The 21,314-nt window shown below is 40.4% G+C and overlaps 1 protein-coding gene and 1 non-coding gene across 2 annotated transcripts; one reads left to right on the top strand and one right to left on the bottom strand.

Annotated features, from left to right (window-relative positions):
• Positions 1-7,555: 7,555 nt before the first annotated feature.
• On the bottom strand, positions 7,556-9,408 carry RPS29 (ribosomal protein S29). Its single transcript, NM_174804.3, has 3 exons — positions 9,318-9,408; positions 8,983-9,082; positions 7,556-7,659 (listed from the first exon to the last, which is right to left on the bottom strand). Exons 1-3 carry the CDS (start codon positions 9,377-9,379, stop codon positions 7,651-7,653), a joined length of 171 nt encoding a protein of 56 aa, NP_777229.1. The 5' UTR covers positions 9,380-9,408; the 3' UTR covers positions 7,556-7,650.
• A 200-nt stretch (positions 9,409-9,608) lies between these two features.
• Positions 9,609-9,907, top strand: RN7SL1 (RNA, 7SL, cytoplasmic 1). Its single transcript, NR_110389.1, has one exon.
• Positions 9,908-21,314: the final 11,407 nt, after the last annotated feature.

Genomic DNA, 21,314 nt, shown 5'->3' on the forward strand with positions numbered 1-21,314 from the left:
GCTAGGATGCTCAAGAATCAGGTAATGAAGACTCCTGATCACGGAGAAAACTTTAAAGGAAATTGTGTTTAAGATTACTTACCCAAAAAGTTCCAAATATGAATACGTTTGTGAAAACGTATTCTTTTCATGATGGACTGAATGTATCATCTGTGCTAGCCATCCCTACTTAATCTGAGGGAATGGAAGTAGGAGTTAATTAGCATCAAAGGACAAACAGATGCACCACTATCATCTTAAAATGGGATTTGTGGGTATGTGAAAAGAGACCACAAGATAAACCAGACTCAGTCTATGAAATGCAACTAACTGGATTGCCAAGAAACAGGTTCCATTTTTTCTTATTTGATGCTTTTATTGATTTGCCGTTGCTGCCATGAATGAACGTTTATCACTTTGTCAACTAGTCCTTTATTATGTAATCTTTTTATTATTTAGGAAATAAAACAAAACCTCCTTTAGCATTAACATAATGGGATATTACTCTTTATGGGCAACTATTAACAGTTTTAGTAACCTACATATCTTTGGTTCCCTGGGTAAAGGCTTATTGATTTTTCTAGCTCCTGCTGTTAATTATTGATGTTTGGCAGTGGAGGCTCAGCTAGTCTACACAGGGAAGCTGTTTACACGATCAGCATAATTATTATTGGGTTGTATAATGTGCATGAGGCTACTGGTACTTAACACTCTTTACAACTTTATTAAGCAAGGCTGTTTCTTCCTTTCATTGCTGCAACATCTAAAACCATAAACATACCTATGCTCCGCAACAGTGATCCTGTTCTGAAACCTGGATTATACACAGTAAGAAGTTACACAGTAGCTACTGAATACGTACCTGTCTTAAAATGTGTTTGAAGAGGCCAATGAGATCCTGAATTACTGGCCCCAGAATCACTGTTACATATAAGCCGAAAAAAAGGCTGATGTTTCTCTTAACACTAATCTGTCTCCTCATCTCTCCAGGTATTTCTTCAGTCACCCCCCTTTCACTGGGACGTCAGCAACTCTAGTCACAGTCCCTGTTGACAGAAATTCATTCCTCCCTTTCCTTTTGTTAAAGCTGTTAAGTTCTAAGGTTATCTAAATTGTTGCAGGAAGGAGGACCCAAGAGTGGGCTCTTGTCTAACACTCAGAAATGAATTGTCCAAGGAGACACATATACTGACAAAGCAAGAGGCTTTATTGGGAAGGGGCACCTGGGTGGAGAGCAGGAGGGAGAACCCAGGACTGCAGTGTCGTGTGGCTGGCAATCTCAGGTTTTACAGTAATGGGGTTAGTTTCTGGGTTGTCTCTGGCCAATCACTCTAATCTCAGGGTCCTTCCCGGTGGCACACACATTGCTCAGCCAAGGATGCCAGTGAAAAGGATTCTGGGAGGTTGGTAAAACATATGGGCTGGTGTTTCTTCTCTCCTTTTGACCTTTCCCCAGTACTTCCAGGTGGTGGCAGCTTCTTAGTTCCACATTCCTTACCAGGACTCCTGTTGTTCCGGAGCTTGCCTGACTAAGAAGATGGCAGATGAATGTCTCAAAATAACCATTTTATTGGGGTCTTGGATGCCAGGTTCTTTTATAGATCAAGATGCAGGCAGGTAAGGAAACAAAGGAAAAAAGTCATTAATCTTGCAAATATTTCCTAGAATGGCAAGCCTCGGGCAGAGGATGTGTTAATTTCTTCCTTCCTGCCATCTACAGGTGGACAGGGTTCTGAACAAAGGCACTTTAGTTTCACAGTCGGGCCAAGGGGCAGGATTCTCTGAGGCAGGCCAGTATGTTATTATTATAATTTTAAAAAGCAAAGGAAAGCAAGTCAAAGAAACAGTTCCAAATGGGAGTCAGAACTGGCTTTTCCCTGCAACACCGTTGTAAGCTAACACATACAAGAGGTTACTATTCTGCTGGGTGAGGGTGGGTAGTTTCAGTCAGTGGTTCCCCTAATAGAATTAATAAAGGTTTTACAGGCTTCACTGGTGGCTCAGTGGTTTAAAAAAAAAAAAAAATCACCTGTCAGTGCAGAAGACATGTGTTTGATCCCTGGGTCGGCAAGATCCCCTGGAGATGGAAATAGCAACCCACTCCAGTATTCTTGCCTGGTAAAGTCCCATAGACAGAGAAACCTTGAGGGCTACAGTCTACGGGGTTAGTCACACATGACTGAGAGACTAAATGACAACAATAACATTACAGTGAAACAGCTGAATGGCAGTCTGCTGAGCAACTAAGTGAGCTGACCAAGGACATCAAAGTACTGGTCAGGAGTCACCCAGAAAACGTCAGCAGCATCATCCCTTAGATTCCAGCTGAATCTGGTAGCTGGCACCCAAGAGGGGATTTAAATTCTGCAAAGTAGCTCCAGACAGTGCGTTAGTCTTTACCATTGAAATAGAACTGGGAGTCTTTACAGCTGACTTGTTATCTTTGTTATCTCTTGCCTGGAAGTTTGTCCTTTTGTTCTCCTAAGATTATTATTACTAAGACTGTTAAGGACAAGGACTGTTCAAGGACAAGCATTGTGGCCAGGCTTAGATCACAAAATGGCTTAGCCAAAAAATGGCTTCTCTTCTCAAGAAAGCCATGACTGGTTCTCTTTCTCTGATGATCTCCTACCGATCTGCTGACAAAACAAGTCCAGGAAAGTGACCAACAGCAGACATTCCAAGGTAAAGGGAATGTTGGCCATTTTGGCCAGGAGGACAGCTTCCTAAAATGTATCCTTTGAACTCTTAGGATGGTGTCCAGTTGAGGACCCCAGCAGCCACTCTCAGAACTAGAGACATTTTAGTCCTTGCCCCATGATCAATGGTTCTGAAACAATTTAGGTAGGTTCGGGATTTCTTTGCAAGCAGATAAGATGTTTAGGGGATAAGGGGACCAATAGGAACAATGTGAGGGGTTGGGAGAACAGAAGGAGGGGGTGGGGCATTGTGGGTCTAAAGGCTTTCAATTCTTCTGTTGGGGAATCCAGCATTTGTTTATAGAACTCAGAAGGTCAAGTCTGGAATTAGCTCAAGGGAATGGTCACCATTGATGAACATAGTAGTCTGAATTTAAAACGATTTTCAGGAAAAACAAAGCCAGCCCTGCTTTCTTTGAATTATTTTCTCATTAACCAAATGACTTTAAATTGAGACATTATATGATAATTAGTCCATCTAGATAAATTTGTCAATTTCAATCCCAATTCTTTTAAAGCTCTTACAGACAGAGGACACCAGGAGCAAGCACAGCCAATAATCTAACCTTTGGCCCCAATACATCTTTGATTGCTACCCATGTAAATACTCAGTGATATCAACAAACTGAGCCTTTAATTTCTAGATTAACCCTCAAGAAATATCTAGTAGCTCAGCCTTCTCTTTTTTCCCTTTTTCAATTTTTGTGGATTTGAGGAAATTCAAAACACCTTGTTTTACCCTTAGTCATTTCACTAGAACAGCTTTGTTCTGCCTACCCAAAAGCCCAATTCTCTAAGGTACCAATTTTTAAAGATAGTTTTCAACAAGAACTATGTCTCAGACAGAGGTTATGCAGAGCAAGCTAATTTAAAATTATCAGGGGCATTACCCATGTAGATAACTGTTGAAGGCCAGGGTCTCTGGTCTTTCTGAAATGGTAAAAAGGGTCCATAAAAAGTGAAAAAATAATGATGCCAACCAAATTAAAGTCATTACCAAATCTGCTCATTCATTCATTGTATTTTTTTCTGCATGCCTGCCCTATGAAACATGCTATGCTGGGCACTGTTAGGATCTAGCTGGAGTGGAAATCAGAGAACACCAAAGATGGCCCTTAAATCAGATCCTAGAAGGAACAGTTCAAATAACAGGAATGGTTTCGCCTGAAATAAGGTTTCAGAAGATGAGAATCCTCATGACTAAATAATTAACCAGTTTTCTTGCAGAAGAAAGATTAGATTTGTTTTATATAGGACCACATAGAATCAATATCAATGGGTAGAAATCAATGGAAGAAAGTAACAAGAACTTGCTCTCAGAGCAATCTAAAGGTACAATCAGATGTGTGGGGAGGAGCAGAAGCCTAATTAGCAAAGTTGTTACCTGGGACATTCTAAACTGCACCACTGGATACCCCACCTCTAAAACAAATCTTAATCTGATGCTTCAGAGCAAATCGCCTCTAACTCTATGACCCAAAGGCAATCACTGATAACATACTAGCAGGTTTTTTTCTATGCATTTTAACATAGTGAATTTATACCATATATACAATTTCCCACTTTTTATTGAAAATTTTCTGTGCTATTTTGTAGACTACCAATATTTACCAAAGTTTTCTCTGATTGTTGGACATTTAGAATTTAACAGTAACAGCAAGAGTTCTCAAGACATCCTACTTGTGGTTTGAATCTCATTGTGCTTTCTTGGAAAAGGTCTTCTTTGTGCCTCACTTGCCTCATCTGTAAATGGGGATTATGCCTCACAGAGTTGTTTTATTAAAGGAGTTAATTTAAGTAAAGCATTAACAACAGTGCCTGACACAGCATTCACTTTTTGTTTTATCAATTTTAGGTAAAAGCATTAAGTCTATGGAGAACTACTGTGAAAGACTTCAAAATGGACCAAAAGATTACTAGCTGTATTCCATGGAACTTATCTTTGCCTATACACTTTTCAGGTAAAGAACCCCAAGCTTTTGTGTTAAGAGCTATTTTACAACTTTCCAAGTTATAGATAAGTGATACAGACATACACATTGTCCACACACATTTACCCATAAACACGCACATTCATCTGGTGGATAACTGACTTCCCTTCTGTTAAAAAAAAAAATCCAGTTTTGCATTTATTTATAAATTCATTATAAAAATCCTTGATTTACCTATTGTGATGCTTTCAATTCTCCTTTGAACCGGTAGAAAAATCTTACTGGTTTCATTAATGAGTTATGTAAAATCTTCAACAGGTCCTTTAACAGGTCCCATTCAGCCCAAACTCAGTAATACAACCTAAGACTATATACTCTTTAATGGTAGTTTAAACCTCTCCTGTACAACCTATTGTGCTTTGCCATCAACATTATTGAGCTTGGACTTACCTGGTGGTCCAGTCATTAGGACTCCAAACTCTCACTGCCAAGGGCCCAGACTCAATCCCTGGTTAGGGAATTAACATCCCACTTGCAAGGTGTGGTCAATAAAAATTATCAATCTTTTACTAGCAAATTTAATTCAACTCTTCCAACAATTCAGTATCTACTATTAATACACAATGTATAATGCTACATGCTGTGGTAAATATGAAGATAACTTATTATCATGTAAATTCATCCTTTGGGGACAAGGTAGTCTTTCAACCTTTAAAATAGTACTTCCTGTCATGTAAATTCATCTTTGGGGACCAGAGGTACAGTCTTTCAACCTTAAAATAAGTGTGCTGTGGGTATTAAGAACATTAACACTGATGTCAGTCTCAAGTTTAGTCTTGACGCCATTCTAATTTAGGCAGCCTTTGCTTAATCTCTAGCTTATCTTCTGCTTAATCTCTAGCTTTGTAACGATATCCACAATGTGGATGTGGATATCCACAATGTGGATATATCGATCCACAAATGTGGATTGAGACTCAAAAAAGATAATACACATAAAAGCACTTAGCATAATGTCTCGCACATACATTTTTATTTTTTTGTTATCAGTTGATATACAATGTTGGGGCATATACATTTTAAAATAATCTTTCAGTTCAGTTCAGTCGCTCAGTCAAGTCCTGAGCAATCCCATGAACTGCAGCACGCCAGGTATCCCTGTCCATCACCGACTCCCGTTCACTCAAACTCACGTCTGAGTCAGTGTCGCCATCCAGCCATCTCATCCTCTGTCGTCCCCTCTTCCTCCTGCCCCCAATCCCTCCCAGCATCAGTCTTTTCCAATGAGTCAACTCTTCGCATGAGGTGGCCAAAGTACTGGTTTCAGCTTTAGGATCATTCCTTCCAATCTTTAGCACTAAGTTATTCAACTCTGAAGAGAGATCATCTGCCCACACCAGCCTTCCTACCCACCACACCACAGGGCCAGGACTGGCTACAGAAGGTTGCCTTCCACACAATTCTCAACACACACACAATTCTTACAGGAGCACTTACCCAGGACTATCCCACTAGACCAGTGTTCATCTTTCCCCCAGCTCTCATACCCAAATACATCAACTTCATTTACTTAAATCACTGTTTAGGCCTCTCCTCTTCACCTAAAATTTTTTACACTTGCTCAGCTGGTAATGCTTCTCACCCAGCCACTCTAACATAGAAAACTTTCCTGTTTCATCTCCTCTCCCAAAATTCTATCCACTTCCTTATCCTGTTTGAAACCTGTTCCCTAGAAGTCCACCACAGAATTACCATGTACTCCTGTGACTTAGGGCTAATAAGAGCTGAATTTACCATGAAGCTCTTGAGACCTAAGCTTCAGGGTCCCTAACCTCCATGAGCTCAAGTCTTACACTGTGTTCAATTGTTTTTGGTTTTCTAACACTTTTTTGCTTTCCCTTCTATCATCTTACCTGCTCTTGGGAATAACCCAGAACAGCCTTCTGAATGTTTATCATTTAATCTCTAGACTTTAGGGCTAAGATCTCACCCAGAGAATGAGATCCCCAAACAGCAGATACTATTCATAACCTGAGAAAAGCCAGTCAAGCCTATCTTGTCATAGTTCAGTTCAGGGTTAGTCACTTAGTCTTGTCTCTTTGTGACCCCACACCAGGCTCCTGTCTATGGAATTCTCCAGGCAAGAATACTGGAGTGGGTTGCCATTTCTTTCTCCAGGTTATTTAGTGACAATTCCACACCACCCACTGCAGGATCCCCACACAATAGCAACCCCCAGAGGGAGCCCAGGATAGGCTGTCAATTCCAGATGAACGCCTACTTCAGAGCTTAACACAAATGTCTAACAAGCATTTTAAATTCAATATGCCTGAAACTCAACACTTTTTCTTCCCTAAACCAAGCTAACTTTCAGTCCTAGCTCAAGAGTAACCCTTCCAGTTGCTCAGGCCAAAACCCATAGAATCTCTCGGTTCTCTCCCACACCTAATCCTTCAACAAATCCTGTCTTCCTCTTCAGAAGTCATTTTGACTTGTGTGCTAGTTGACTAGCTCAACTTTTATGCAGCCTGTTCTGATAGACCTTGCCCAACTAAAAGCTACTTTTGTTCTTAAGACCCATTTCACTTTTAATCACCTCACCCAAACACACTGAGAAATTTCACAAGCTTTCTTGTAAACTGGTGAATTATCCCAAAAGCCAGGACTACTAAACACTAGGTAAATGCTCAGAGCAGGTCTTTTTTTTCCCCCAGAGCAGATCTTAATGACAGCAACCACTCAAGAGTCCAATTTGTTTCCGGTTATATGCTGGATGCTATATGCAGTGGGCACCTTAACTAAAAAAAATGGCTTTTTTGAAGTATAAAGCTAAAACTGACACTACAAGAGTTCAGCATTAATACTTTAGCATAAGTCAGGGAAAACTAAAAAAAATACTTATAAGCTGAATCCAGAGAAGTAAGTTTTTAAAAGATTTCACTCATATTTGAAGTTTTGAAAACTTTTATTTTATATACAAAGAGCTAGTATTGTTTCCGCCTAAGGTTGATGTGCTGGATGAGCCATCTAAGGAAGTTTGGTTAGTCCAACTGGAAAAAAAAAGAAAAAGGAAATTAATTCAAAATGCCTTAAATATCACCATTTTATTCTCAGAAAGAAATGGTTCATTGTAGAATGAGGTTTAAACTGGAAACCTGACCCACCCAAACTAGTAATCCAGGTCTAAATACCTTACATATTTACTGAACACCTATTACAAGCTGCTCCATGAATCTCAGCTTGATTTGTTAACTGAATTTTAGTATTGGGAAACCCACTTCTACCTTCAAAGAAATTTCCCAGTAGAAAAACATGCTTCAGAAAATGATCCTTACCAAAAGCTCAGGACGTCATTAAGTAGTAACTAATTACACAGCTAATATTTTGTTACTCAGAGTGTGCCAGACACTATTCTATGAGACATTCATAAATCAATTCATTTATTCTTAATCTCTGAGAAATGCGACACAAAACTGGCAGACTTTTGGCAGAATGGATGGGAGTCCATTCTCCCATCTGTGATACAGAGTTATTTCAACTTCCATAATTAACACTAAACATGTATTTCTTAACTATTTGGTCAAAATCAAAAGTTTAAGCTTAAGATACTTTGTCACAGAAATCGCACATTAACAATTCATCTCTGCTATTACATTAACAAATTGTACCCACGGTAACACTTCAACATAAGAACTTCTAATTTAAACAAATACGTTCTACTCAACATCGTTGCATTCTAATTACTAATAAAAAAGTAGTGACAGAATTTTATATCTCAAAGAGCCAGTTAGAAATTAATCTTCAACTTAAAAAAAAACACTAACATTTAAGTGACTTTTAGGAGCCAAGAAACCGTCACATATAACTTTTTCAACAACCCTACTATTCATTTTTCACAGGAAAAAACTTAACTTTGAGCGACTTGACCAAAGTCATAAGACTATTAAATGACAGACCTCTGAATCCTAAAAAGGTCTATGTGGCCCCAAACCTCAAGCTCACTACATGACCCTATTCAGTTATTTCAGGGCAGCGGTCAAGGCATGTTTTTTGCCGAAAATTAACAAGATATGATTAATGATTTAATGTTTCATTTTAGCGACTTCTGAAAAGTAATGTTTATCCAACATTACATATAGCACCTAAAACTAACAGAAATGGGTAAAAAGGTATTAGAAAAACTACTTTTCCACGCCTTCACATCCCCCTCAATCCTATTAAGATGACTGCCGAGCCTCTCAACTGTGTTGTCCGCTACAAAGGAAGAGCCCTGCTAGCTGAAAGAGAAAAACGGCACTGATCAAACGCCGACACCGAACTACCGGCTTGTCGCCCCTCCCTGAAACAGGAGACCATGGCGTCCGCCAGCGTACCTTAATGAAGCCGATGTCCTTCGCATACTGGCGGAAACACTGGCGGCACATATTGAGGCCGTATTTCCGGATCAGACCGTGCCGGTTGGAGCAGACCCGGCTGCAAAAAGAAACGGCGTTATAGCTAGTCACAGAAAGTGAATTATCGGCACTCCGTGGGGCCACCACTCGCCCTGCAGGTCTCCACGGACCCATCGGAGGCCTGCAAATGGCGGCAGCCACCTCTCCGGTTCCGTCTCCCCTCCACGCGCCGCCCGTGGGCTCCTCTACACTATATTTCAAGCAGTGTCGCGCCCCAAAGCAACCCTTCCAAACAACCACATTCTGTTTCTCACCAAGAGCGAGAACCCTGGCCGAATTTTCTCGGATGGCTCCAGTAGAGCTGCTGGTGACCCATGTTGCCTTCTCGGCTGCAACGAGGTAAAAGGAACGAGGGAGCGTACGCATGCGCTCTTCAAAATTTTAGGACACAGTTTACCCAGAAGGCAGTGCTGATAAATGACGCATGTGCAATGTGTCCATGGAGTCTCGGGGGCCGAGAGAGGCTTGCAAATATTCTAGGCGGGCACAACTGATGACGTCACCACACCTCAGCCTCAAGTGTTGTCTTGCGCAGGTTTGCGATCGCCGGGCGCGGTGGCGCGCGCCTGTAATCCCAGCTACTCGGGAGGCTGAGGCTGGAGGATCGCTTGAGCTCAGGAGTTCTGGGCTGCAGTGCGCTATGCCGATCGGGTGTCCGCACTAAGTTCGGCATCAATATGGTGACCTCCCGGGAGCGGGGGGCCACCAGGTTGCCTAAGGAGGGGTGAACCGGCCCAGGTCGGAAACGGAGCAGGTCAAAACTCCCGTGCTGATCAGTAGTGGGATCGCGCCTGTGAATAGCCACTGTACTCCAGCCTGGGCAATATAGCGAGACCCTGTCTCTTTTGAGCCTCCAGGAAAGAGTTTTGAACTTTTAAGAAATAAACGATGTAACTATTCTGTTTTCTTGCTCGTCGTCTGAACCTTTATACATTCTTCTAATTAAAATTTTGCACTTGGAAAAAGGATTTTTTTACTGAACTCAGCACTGACACCTACTGGAATAAAATTGCAAAATAACTTAAACTCAACTGTAATAATTAGGAGTGGACGGTAGGAGATGCTGTTTTGTTAGACAACTTCGTTTTAACTGGCACACAACTTCTAGGGAAACCTACACTATTCCAGAAGAATGACAAGAGACAATGTCTTTAATATTTAAGTGTAGCTAGTTGAGTTTAAAGTAAGAAAAAGCAAATAGCCAATGTGTGCTGCTTTGACTAGATGACTCGGTAATAAAACAACTTGTGAAAACAAATGCCATCCAATAAACCAGCGAAAACTGTCCCTAAAATCCACGTAGTCATTTATAATGCCTCTAAATAAACCTAAAATTATACATGGCTCTGATATCAAAGCTTTAACCAGATCTATAAAATGTACCACAAGGTGCAATAATGCAGAAAACTTTTACACATGAACTCTTATACTAGAATTGAAATACCATACCTCTTGAAGATATATTGTTTCAGGTCTAGTGCCCCTCCCAACCTAAATTAGGCACTTTGTTACCTGATAAAGGTAAGGAGCAATGGCTGCGCTTTGCTGGAGCAGCCATGAAGAGATACCCCACGCCCAAGGTAAGAGAAACCCAACTAAGACGGTAGGTGTTGCAAGAAGGCATCAGAGGGCAGACACACTGAAACCATACTCACAGAAAACTAGTCCATCTAATCACACTAGGACCACAGCCTTGTCTAACTCAATGAAAGTAAGCCATGCCCGTGGGGCAACCCAAGATGGGCGGGTCATGGTGGAGAGGTCTGACAGAATGTGGTCCGCTGGAGAAGGGAGTGACAAACCACTTCAGTATTCTTGCCTTGAGAACCCCATGAACAGTATGAAAAGGCAAAATGATAGGATACTGAAAGAGGAACTCCCCAGGTCAGTAGGTGCCCAATATGCTACTGGAGATCAGTGGAGAAATAACTCCAGAAAGAATGAAGGGATGGAGCCAAAGCAAAAACAATACCCAGCTGTGGCTGTGACTGGTGATAGAAGCAAGGTCCGATGCTGTAAAGAGCAATATTGCATAGGAACCTGGAATGTCAGGTCCATGAATCAAGGCAAATTGGAAGTGGTCAAACAGGAGATGGCAAGAGTGAATGTCCACATTCTAGGAATCAGCGAACTGAAATGGACTGGAATGGGTGAATTTAACTCAGATGCCCATTATATCTACTACTGCGGGCAGGAATCCCTCAGAAAAATGGAGTAGCCATCATAGTTAACGAAAGAGTCCGAAATGCAGTACTTGGATGCAATCTCAAAAACGACAGAATGATCTCTGTTCGTTTCCAAGGCAAACCATTCAGTATCACAGTAATCCAAGTCTATGCCCCAACCAGTAACCGCTGAAGAAGCTGAAGTTGAACGGTTCTATGAAGACCTACAAGACCTTTTAGAACTAATATCCAAAAAAGATGTCCTTTTCATTACAGGGGACTGGAATGCAAAAGTAGGAAGTCAAGAAACACCTGGAGTAACAGGCAAATTTGGCCTTAGAATACGCAATGAAGCAGGGCAAAGACTAATAGAGTTTTGCCAAGAAAATGCACTGGTCATAACAAACACCCTCTTCCAACAACACAAGAGAAGACTCTATACATGAACATCACCAGATGGTCAACACCGAAATCAGCTTGATTATATTCTTTGCAGCCAAAGATGGAGAAGCTTTATACAGTCAGCAAAAACAAGACCAGGAGCTGACTGTGGCTCAGACCATGAACTCCTTATTGCCAAATTCAGACTTAAATTGAAGAAAGTAGGGGAAACCACTAGACTGTTCAGGTATGACCTAAATCAAATCCCTTATGATTATACAGTGGAAGTGAGAAATAGATTTAAGGGCCTATATCTGATAGATAGACTGCTGATGAACTATGGACTGAGTTTCGTGACATTGTACAGGAGACAGGGATCAAGACCATCCCCATGGAAAAGAAATGCAAAAAAGCAAAATGGCTGTCTGGGGAGGCCTTACAAATAGCTGTGAAAAGAAGAGAAGCGAAAAGCAAAGGAGAAAAGGAAAGATATAAATATCTGAATGCAGAGTTCCAAAGAATAGCAAGAAGAGATAAGAAAGCCTTCTTCAGTGATCAATGCAAAGAAATAGAGGAAAACAACAGAATGGGAAAGACTAGAGATCTCTTCAAGAAAATCAGAGATACCAAAGGAACATTTCATGCAAAGATTGGCTTGATAAAGGACAGAAATGGTATGGACCTAACAGAAGCAGAAGATATTAAGAAGAGATGGCAAGAATACACAGAAGAACTGTACAAAAAAGATCCTCATGACCCAGATAATCATGATGGTGTGATCACTCATCTAGAGTCAGACATCCTGGAATGTGAAGTCAAGTGGGCCTTAGAAAGCATCACTACAAACAAAGCTAGTGGAGGTGATAGAATTCCAGTTGAGCTATTCCAAATCCTGAAAGATGATGCTGTGAAAGTGCTGCACTCAAGATGCCAGCAAATTTGGAAAACTCAGCAGTGGCCACAGGACTGGAAAAGGTCAGTTTCCACTCCAATCCCAAAGAAAGGCAATGCCAAAGAATGCTCAAACTACCGCACAATTGCACTCATCTCACACACTAGTAAAGTAATGCTCAAAATTCTCCAAGCCAGGCTTCAGCAATACGTGAACCGTGAACTTCCTGATGTTCAAGCTGGTTTTAGAAAAAGCAGAGGAACCAGAGATCAAATTGCCAACATCTGCTGGATCATCGAAAAAGCAAGAGAGTTCCAGAAAAACATCTATTTCTGCTTTATTGACTATGCCAAAGCCTTTGACTGTGTGGATCACAACAAACTGTGGAAAATTCTGAAAGAGATGGGAATACCAGGCCACCTGACCTGCCTCTTAAGAAATCTGTATGCAGGTCAGGAAACAACAGTTAGAACTGGACATGGAACAACAGACTGGTTCCAAACAGGAAAAGGAGTTCGTCAAGGCTGTATATTGTCACCCTGTTTATTTAACTTATATGCAGAATACATCATGAGAAACCCTGGACTGGAAGAAGCACAAGCTGGAATCAAGATTGCTAGGAGAAATATCAATAACATCAGATATGCAGATGACACCACCCTTATGGCAGAAAGTGAAGAGGAACTCAAAAGCCTCTTGATGAAAGTACAAGTGGAGAGTGAAAAAGTTGACTTAAAGCTCAACATTCAGAAAACGAAGATCATGGCATCTGGTCCCATCACTTCATGGGAACTAGATGGGGAAACAGTGGAAACAGTGTCAGACTTTATTTTTCTGGGCTCCAAATTCACTGCAGATGGGACTGCAGCCATGAAATTAAAAGACGCTTACTCCTTGGAAGGAAAGTTATGACCAACTTAGATAGCATATTCAAAAGCAGAGACATTACTTTGCCAACAAAGGTTCATCTAGTCAAGGCTATGGTTTTTCCTGTGGTCATGTATGGATGTGAGAGTTGGACTGTGAAGAAGGCTGAGCGCCGAAGAATTGATGCTTTTGAACTGTGGTGTTGGAGAAGACTCTTGAGAGTCCCTTGGACTGCAAGGAGATCCAACCAGTCCATTCTGAAGGAGATCAGCCCTGGGATTTCTCTGGAGGGAATGATACTAAAGCTGAAACTCCAGTACATTGGCCACCTCATGCAAACAGTTGACTCATTGGAAAAGACTCTGATGCTGGGAAGGATGCGGGGCAGGAGGAGAAGGGGACGACAGAGGATGAGATGGCTGGATGGCATCACTGACTCGATGGACGTGAGTCTGAGTGAACTCCAGGAGTTGGTGATGGACAGGGAGGCCTGGCATCCTTCGATTCATGGGGTCGAAAAGAGTCGGACATGACTGAGCGACTGATCTGATCTGATCTGAAAGGAAGTAGTCAAGCCAGAGATTTAAAAACTGATATGACCTGATCCTGCTCTCAAAACGAATGTATTGAGAAAAATAGAACTATCTCAGAGCCCTTCCTTCCAGTTTCAACTTCTTTGTTTTGTTTTCAGTTTCAACTTTCATGACTCTAAGTAGGTAGGACAATTATATTCTATGATAGATGTGCTCATAGAGCACAAGAAGAGCAAAGAAGAAAGAGATTAATTCCAGGGTGAGTTTCATTTGAGGGGCCTTTGAAGTAGACCTTAAGTGAAGAGTGAGGTTTACACAGGCAGCAGGGAACATAGTGAGAGGATGCCTTTGAGCCCAGAACTGTTGTTGGGAAAAGCTTAGGGAGGATAACAACCTACTGTAACTAGAGAGGAGGGTGCACGTAAGATCTAGTGACAGATGATTAATTAAAATTTAAAGCCTGACTGTAGAAGGTCCAATGTCAAGCTTCTACAGTTTGCCTGGAATTTGTATCAGTCATAGATGTGTAGTTTACAAAATCCATATGCTTCTCAGAAGCTAATCAAACATTTGCCCACCTATAGTCTCTCAGGCCTTTCCTAGTTGTTCTCCATCATTGTTAAAAGATGACAATGGTACTGAGATCAATTCCGTAAATACTTTCAGTACTCTGCTATAAAATCCTCAAGGGAGCAGGGGAAAGATAAACAAGAAACAATTAATTATACTTGAACAATAACAATCTCTTATAGCTTAAACTATCTTGAACTATGGTGATATTCAAGTAGTTCTTAATGTTTATTCTGGTCTTGAAAATTATTCTCCTTGATGGAGATATTACAGAACTGCAGTTGAAAAGTTGTACTTCCCACTCAGTCTTAAGATGATGTAGCACCATCTATCTCCATCAATGGAATTATCAATTTCTTTTTCAATAAGAAAGCTGAGAATACCATTTTAAAAGTCCATTTTAACCCAGTATTTGTAAAGAGCTTTTAGCTTAATTCTATACTATTTTTACAAAATCCTATTACTCATTTATATTTGGCTTTTAAATACTTCTTTTAGATTACATTTTCCCTGAATATAATACATACCAAGTACTCTAAGTTATGACCAACCTAGATAGCATATTAAAAAGCAGAGGCATTACTTTGCCAACAAAGGTCCATCTAGTCAAGGCTATGGTTTTTCCAGTGGTCAGGTATGGATGTGAGAGTTAGACCATAAAGAAAGCTGAGCGCCGAAGAATTGATGCTTTTGAACTGTGGTGCTGGAGAAGACTCTTGAGAGTCCCTTGGACTGCAAGGAGATCCAACCAGTCCATCCTAAAGGAGATCAGTCCTGGGTGTTCATTGGAAGGCATTAATTCAGCAACTGAACTGAACTGACTGACTCTTTCTTTCTTTCTTAAATACAATGAAATTCAAAGAAAAAGAAAAAATGTGCCACTAATCTCCTAGCCCAGATAACCCCTATTAATATTTTGTTTCACCTGAGTATAGATATTATTTTTTAATTTAAGAACATTGGAATGATCTGCATGTTCGGTTCAGTTCAGTTCAGTTCAGTCATTCAGTCGTGTCTGACTCTTTGCGACCCCATGAATCCCAGCACACCAGGCTTCCCTGTCCATAACCAACTCCCGGAGTTCATTCACACTCATGTCCATCAAGTCGGTGATGCCATCCAGCCATCTCATCCTCTGTCGTCCCCTTTTCTTCCTGCCCCCAATCCCTCCCAGCATCAGGGTCTTTTCCAATGAGTCAACTCTTCACATGAGGTGGCCAAAGTACTGGAGTTTCAGCTTCAGCATCATTCCCTCCAGAGAAATCCCAGGGCTGTTCTCCTTCAGAATGGACTGGTTGGATCTCCTTGCAGTCCAAGGGACTCTCAAGAGTCTTCTCCAACACCACAGTTCAAAAGCATCAATTCTTCGGCGCTCAGCCTTCTTCACAGTCCAACTCTCACATCTATACATGACCATAGGAAAAACCATAGCCTTGATTAGACAGACCTGTGTTGGCAAAGTAATGTCTCTGCTTTTGAATATGCTATCTAGGTTGGTCATAACTTTCCTTCCAAGGAGTAAGCATCTTTTAATTTCATGGCTGCAGTCACCATCTGCAGTGATTTTGGAGCCCAGAAAAATAAAGTGTGACAGTGTTTCCACTGTTTCCCCATCTATTTCCCATGAAGTGATGGGACCAGATGCCATGATCTTCATCTTCTGAATGTTGAGCTTTAAGCCAACTTTGTCACTCTCCTCTTTCACTTTCATCAAGAGGCTTTTGAGTTCCTCTTCACTTTCTGCCATAAGGGTGGTGTCATCTGCATATCTGAGGTTAGTGATATTTCTCCCGGCAATCTTGATTCCAGCTTGTGTGTCTTCCAGTCCAGCGTTTCTCATGATGTATTCTGCATATAAGTTAAATAAACAGGGTGACATACAGCCTTGACGTACTCCTTTTCCTATTTGGAACCAGTCTGTTGTTTCATGTCCAGTTCTAACTGTTGCTTCCTGACCTGCATACAGATTTCTCAAGAGGCAGGTCAGGTGGCCTGGTATTCCCATCTCTTTCAGAATTTTCCACAGTTTGTTGTGATCCACACAGTCAAAGGCTTTGGCATAGTCAATAAAGCAGAAATAGATGTTTTTCTGGAACTCTCTTGCTTTTTTGATGATCCAGCAGATGTTGGCAATTTGATCTCTGGTTCCTCTGCTTTTTCTGAAACCAGCTTGAACATTTGGAAGTTCATGGTTCACATATTGCTGAAGCCTGGCTTGGAGAATTTTGAGCATTACTTTACTAGTGTGTGAGATGAGTGCAATTGTGCGGTAGTTTGAGCATTCTTTGGCATTGCCTTTCTTTGGGATTGGAGTGGAAACTGACCTTTTCCAGTCCTGTGGCCACTGCTGAGTTTTCCAAATTTGCTGGCATCTTGAGTGCAGCACTTTCACAGCATCATCTTTCAGGATTTGGAATAGCTCAACTGGAATTCTATCATCTCCACTAGCTTTGTTCGTAGTGATGCTTTCTAAGGCCCACTTGACTTCACATTCCAGGATGTCTGGCTCTAGGTCAGTGATCACACCATCATGATTATCTGGGTCGTGAAGATCTTTTTTGTACAGTTATTAAGACATCATTATTCAAGATATCACCTATTTTCCTCCTTAACTTAGTCTCACAATTATTTGTGATTCTACATCCATAATTAAAGACTTACATCTCTACTGAGCTGTCTTCAATTTCAGTATATATATTGAATATATATATTGAAATGGGTATATATATATATATAAACATATATAGTTTATGTTTATGATGCATTAAGCTCTGCATCATCAAAATTCAAATAGAAACAAGAGTTGCCATTTTTAGGCTTACAGAAGCACAAGTACAAAAAAAAAAAATGTTTGCTACTGTTAAGGAATGTGGAAAAACAGATACTTTCTATGAGTATGAGTTGAATTGTTACAATTTCCATAGAAGGCAAATTGGTAATCTCCATCAAAAATTTAGCAGATTTTTCTTTTAGAAAATATTTCAACAGATACTGATATTTTAATTAATTGTATAGTGTAAAGTGGGCTTTGTGGTGGCTCAGACCATAAAGAATCCACTTGCATTGCAGGAGACCTAGGTTTGATCCCTGGGTTGGGAAGATCCTCTGAAGGAGGGCATGGCAACCCACTCCAGTATTCTTGACTGGAGAATCCCCATGGACAGAGGAGCCTGGCAGGCTACAGTCCATGGGGTGGCAAAGAGTTGGACACGACTGAGCGACTAAGCACAGCACAGCACATACTGTAAAGCAAAACACAGATACATAAAGTATATTTTTAAAAGTAAGTATTTATTCAACCCAGATCCCTGTTTCTCTAGTCTCTCTGTCCAAACTCACCTGTTACCAGTTTTGGAGAGGATCTTTAAAACAGTGTTATCTCCAGTCTCTCTGTCCAAACTCACCTGTTACCAGTTTTGGAGAGGATCTTTAAAAAACAGTGTTATCTGTCTACCTATGTATTCATCCACTCAGAGGTGTATGTGTGATATACCTATGTATATGTATAAATGTGTCCATATACACATTTGTACTTATCTTTTTTTTTCCTTTTTTTTAAAATTTTATTTTATTTTTAAACTTTACATAATTGTATTAGTTTTGCCAAACATCAAAATGAATCCATCACAGGTATACATGTGCTCCCCTCCTGAACCCTCCTCCCTCCTCCCTCCCCATACCATCCCTCCAGGTCATCCCAGTGCACCAGCCCCAAGCATCCAGTATCGTGCATTGAACCTGGACTGGCATCTCGTTTCATACATGATATTTTACATGTTTCAATGCCATTCTCCCAAATCTTCCCACCCTCTCCCTCTCCCACAGAGTCCATAAGACTGTTCCATACATCAGTGTCACTTTTGCTGTCTCGTACACAGGGTTATTGTTATCATCTTTCTAAATTCCATATATATGCGTTAGTGTACTGTATTGGTGTTTTTCCTTCTGGCTTACTTCACTCTGTATAATAGGCTCCAGTTTCATCCACCTCATTAGAACTGATTCAAATGTATTCTTTTTAATGGCTGAGTAATACTCCATTGTGTATATGTACCACAGCTTTCTTATCCATTCATCTGCTGATGGACATCTAGGTTGCTTCCATGTCCTGGCTATTATAAACAGTGCTGCGATGAACACTGGGGTACACGTGTCTCTTTCCCTTCTGGTTTCCTCAGTGTGTATGCCCAGCAGTGGGATTGCTGGATCATAAGGCAGTTCTATTTGTACTTATCTTTATATATGTTTACTACTTCTCTTTTCATGTACACAAACAGAATACCATACCCAGTATTTTCACAAATAGATCATAAAGCATCTTAGAAGAGTATAAAAGCTATAAAGAAATAAGTAGCAAAAGTAGAAGATGAAATTAAATGGAAACATCTTTGAACATTCTTTTGCACACTTAAAGTGTAGTCATATCTATATAGTATATCCATATTATAAAGTAGGTCTATAAAATAAAATTCTGGATATGGGACTCAGAGACCAAAGAATATGAACTTTTAAATTTTTGATAGAGATTACCAGTTTGCCTTCTATGGATATTATAACAATTCAGCCTCATACCCATAGAATGTATCTGTTTTTCCACACTCCCCCAACAGTGTGAAGTAACAAACTCTTTTTTTTTTTTTCAAACTCTTTTTTTTTAACAAACTTTTTTTATATTTGGCCTTCTAATAGCCTAAAGATGACAACTGTTCTTTCTATTTGAATTTTGATGATGCAGAGCATGTTTTCCTATGTTTATAAGCCAGCCATGTATCTTTATCTGATAATTTCTCCTTCCAGTCTACAGTCCACTTTCTTAATGTTTTACTGGGCTGTAGTTTGTGTATTTGTAAATGATTACATGAAAGAAAATTAGCCCTTTGATCATCATATTGGTTGCAAATAGTTTTAAAGTTTTTGTATCAAAATTTATAATTGATAGGTTTAAAATTTTTTCCAGTGTTTTCTTGTAGTACTGTTATAATTTTGGTTTTCATTTTAAATCCTGAATCCACCCAAAAGTTATGTCTCTGTCCCCCAAAAGTACGGGAGAAATCCAGTTTCTTTCCCTACCAAATGGCTAGCTACTTATCCTAACAGAAGAAGGATTAACCAAATGCATACTAATCAGTAATCTTACTCTATTCTAGCACAATACAGGCTTTCATACATATTTGTTAAGTGATATTCATTTACTCATTAATTTATTCTGTAAATATGCATTGAGTACCTACAATATGTGAATATTATGCTTGATCTTAAATATGACAGTAGTGTCCAGGAAGCTTGTAGTCTATTGGTGAAGACAGGCATTAAATAAGTAATCATATAGCAATTATTTTAGACAAGATACCCTAAGATTCCTCTTGCTGTGAACATCCAAACTTGCTAGAAGAAACATGGTACACTTTAAAATGTAGAGTTGAGCTCCATGGACTCTCAAAGATCACATGCTAAGAACTAACTGAAAACCACAAAGGCTGCTCTGGAGAGATTTGTCCAGCTAGTTTATAGGACCTGGATTCCGAAGAGAAAAAGAGGCAAGGCTTTGGGTAACTGTATTCAATTAAACTGCAGAGTGGAAATCCATGAAGGTTTCTTGGAAGAATTAAGTACAGCATTTGAGACAAGTTCTAGTACTATTCGTTCTACCAGTGACTACCTGTGAGGTCACAGGCAAATTCCTTTACTCTTTTTGGCCTCCACTACTCTTGTGTCAAGTGAGAGAATTGGATTAGAATACTATAAACTGTGTTTCAAGGTAAGAGAAACCCAAGCAAGATGGTAGGTGTTGCCAGAGGGCATCAGAGGGCAGACACACTGAAACCATAATCACAGAAAACTAGTCAATCTAATCACACTAGGACCACAGCCTTGTCTAACTCAATGAAACTAAGCCATGCCCGTGGGGCCACCTAAGACAGGCCGGTCATGGTGGAGAGGTCTGACAGAATGTGGTCCACTGGAGAAGGGAATGGCAAACCACTTTAGTATTCTTGCCTTGAGAACCCCATGAACAGTATGAAAAGGCAAAAAGATAGAACACTGAAAGATGAACTCCCCAGGCCTGTAGGTGCCCAAAATGCTACTGGAGATCAGTGGGAAAATAACTCCAAAAAGAATGAAGAGATGGAGCCAAAGCAAAAACAACACCCAGTTGTGGATGGGACTGGTGATAGAAGCAAGGTCCGATGCTATAAAGAGCAATATTGCCTAGGGACCTGGAATGTTAGGTCCATGAATCAAGGCAAATTAGAAGTGGTCAAACAGGAGATGGCAAGAGTGAACATCGACATTCTAGGAATCAGCGAACTAAAATGGACTGGAATGGATGAATTTAACTCAGATGACCATTATATCTACTACTATGGGCAGGAATCCCTTAGAAGAAATGGAGTAGCCATCATGGTCAACAAAAGAGTCTGAAATGCAGTACTTGGATGCAATCTCAAAAACGACAGAATCATCTCTGTTCGTTTCCAAGGCAAACCATTCAATATCACAGTAATCCAAGTCTATGCCCCAACCAGTAATGCTGACGAAGCTGAAGGTGAACGGTTCTATGAAGACCTACAAGACCTTTTAGAACTAACACCCAAAAAAGATGTCCTTTTCATTATAGGGGACTGGACTGCAAAAGTAGGAAGTCAAGAAACACCTGGAGTAACAGGCAAATTTGGCCTTGGAATATGGAATGAAGCAGGGCAAAGGCTAATAGAGTTTTGCCAAGAGAACGCACTGGTCATAGCATACACCCTCTTCCAACAACACAAGAGAAGACTCTATACATGGACATGACCAGATGGCCAACACCGAAATTAGATTGATTATATTCTTTGCAGCCAA

This window comes from Bos taurus, chromosome 10 (assembly GCF_002263795.3).
Source record: "Bos taurus isolate L1 Dominette 01449 registration number 42190680 breed Hereford chromosome 10, ARS-UCD2.0, whole genome shotgun sequence".
In the NCBI taxonomy this organism is placed as follows: domain Eukaryota; kingdom Metazoa; phylum Chordata; class Mammalia; order Artiodactyla; family Bovidae; genus Bos; species Bos taurus.

Bases quoted from the DNA above. Each gene is read 5' to 3' on its own strand.
- RPS29 (NM_174804.3), bottom strand. From the start codon at position 9,379: ATGGGTCACCAGCAGCTCTACTGGAGCCATCCGAGAAAATTCGGCCAG. The intron at 9,083-9,317 runs GTGAGAAACAGA...TTCTTTTTGCAG, and splicing joins GGCCAGGGTTCTCGCTCTTG to CCGGGTCTGCTCCAACCGGC.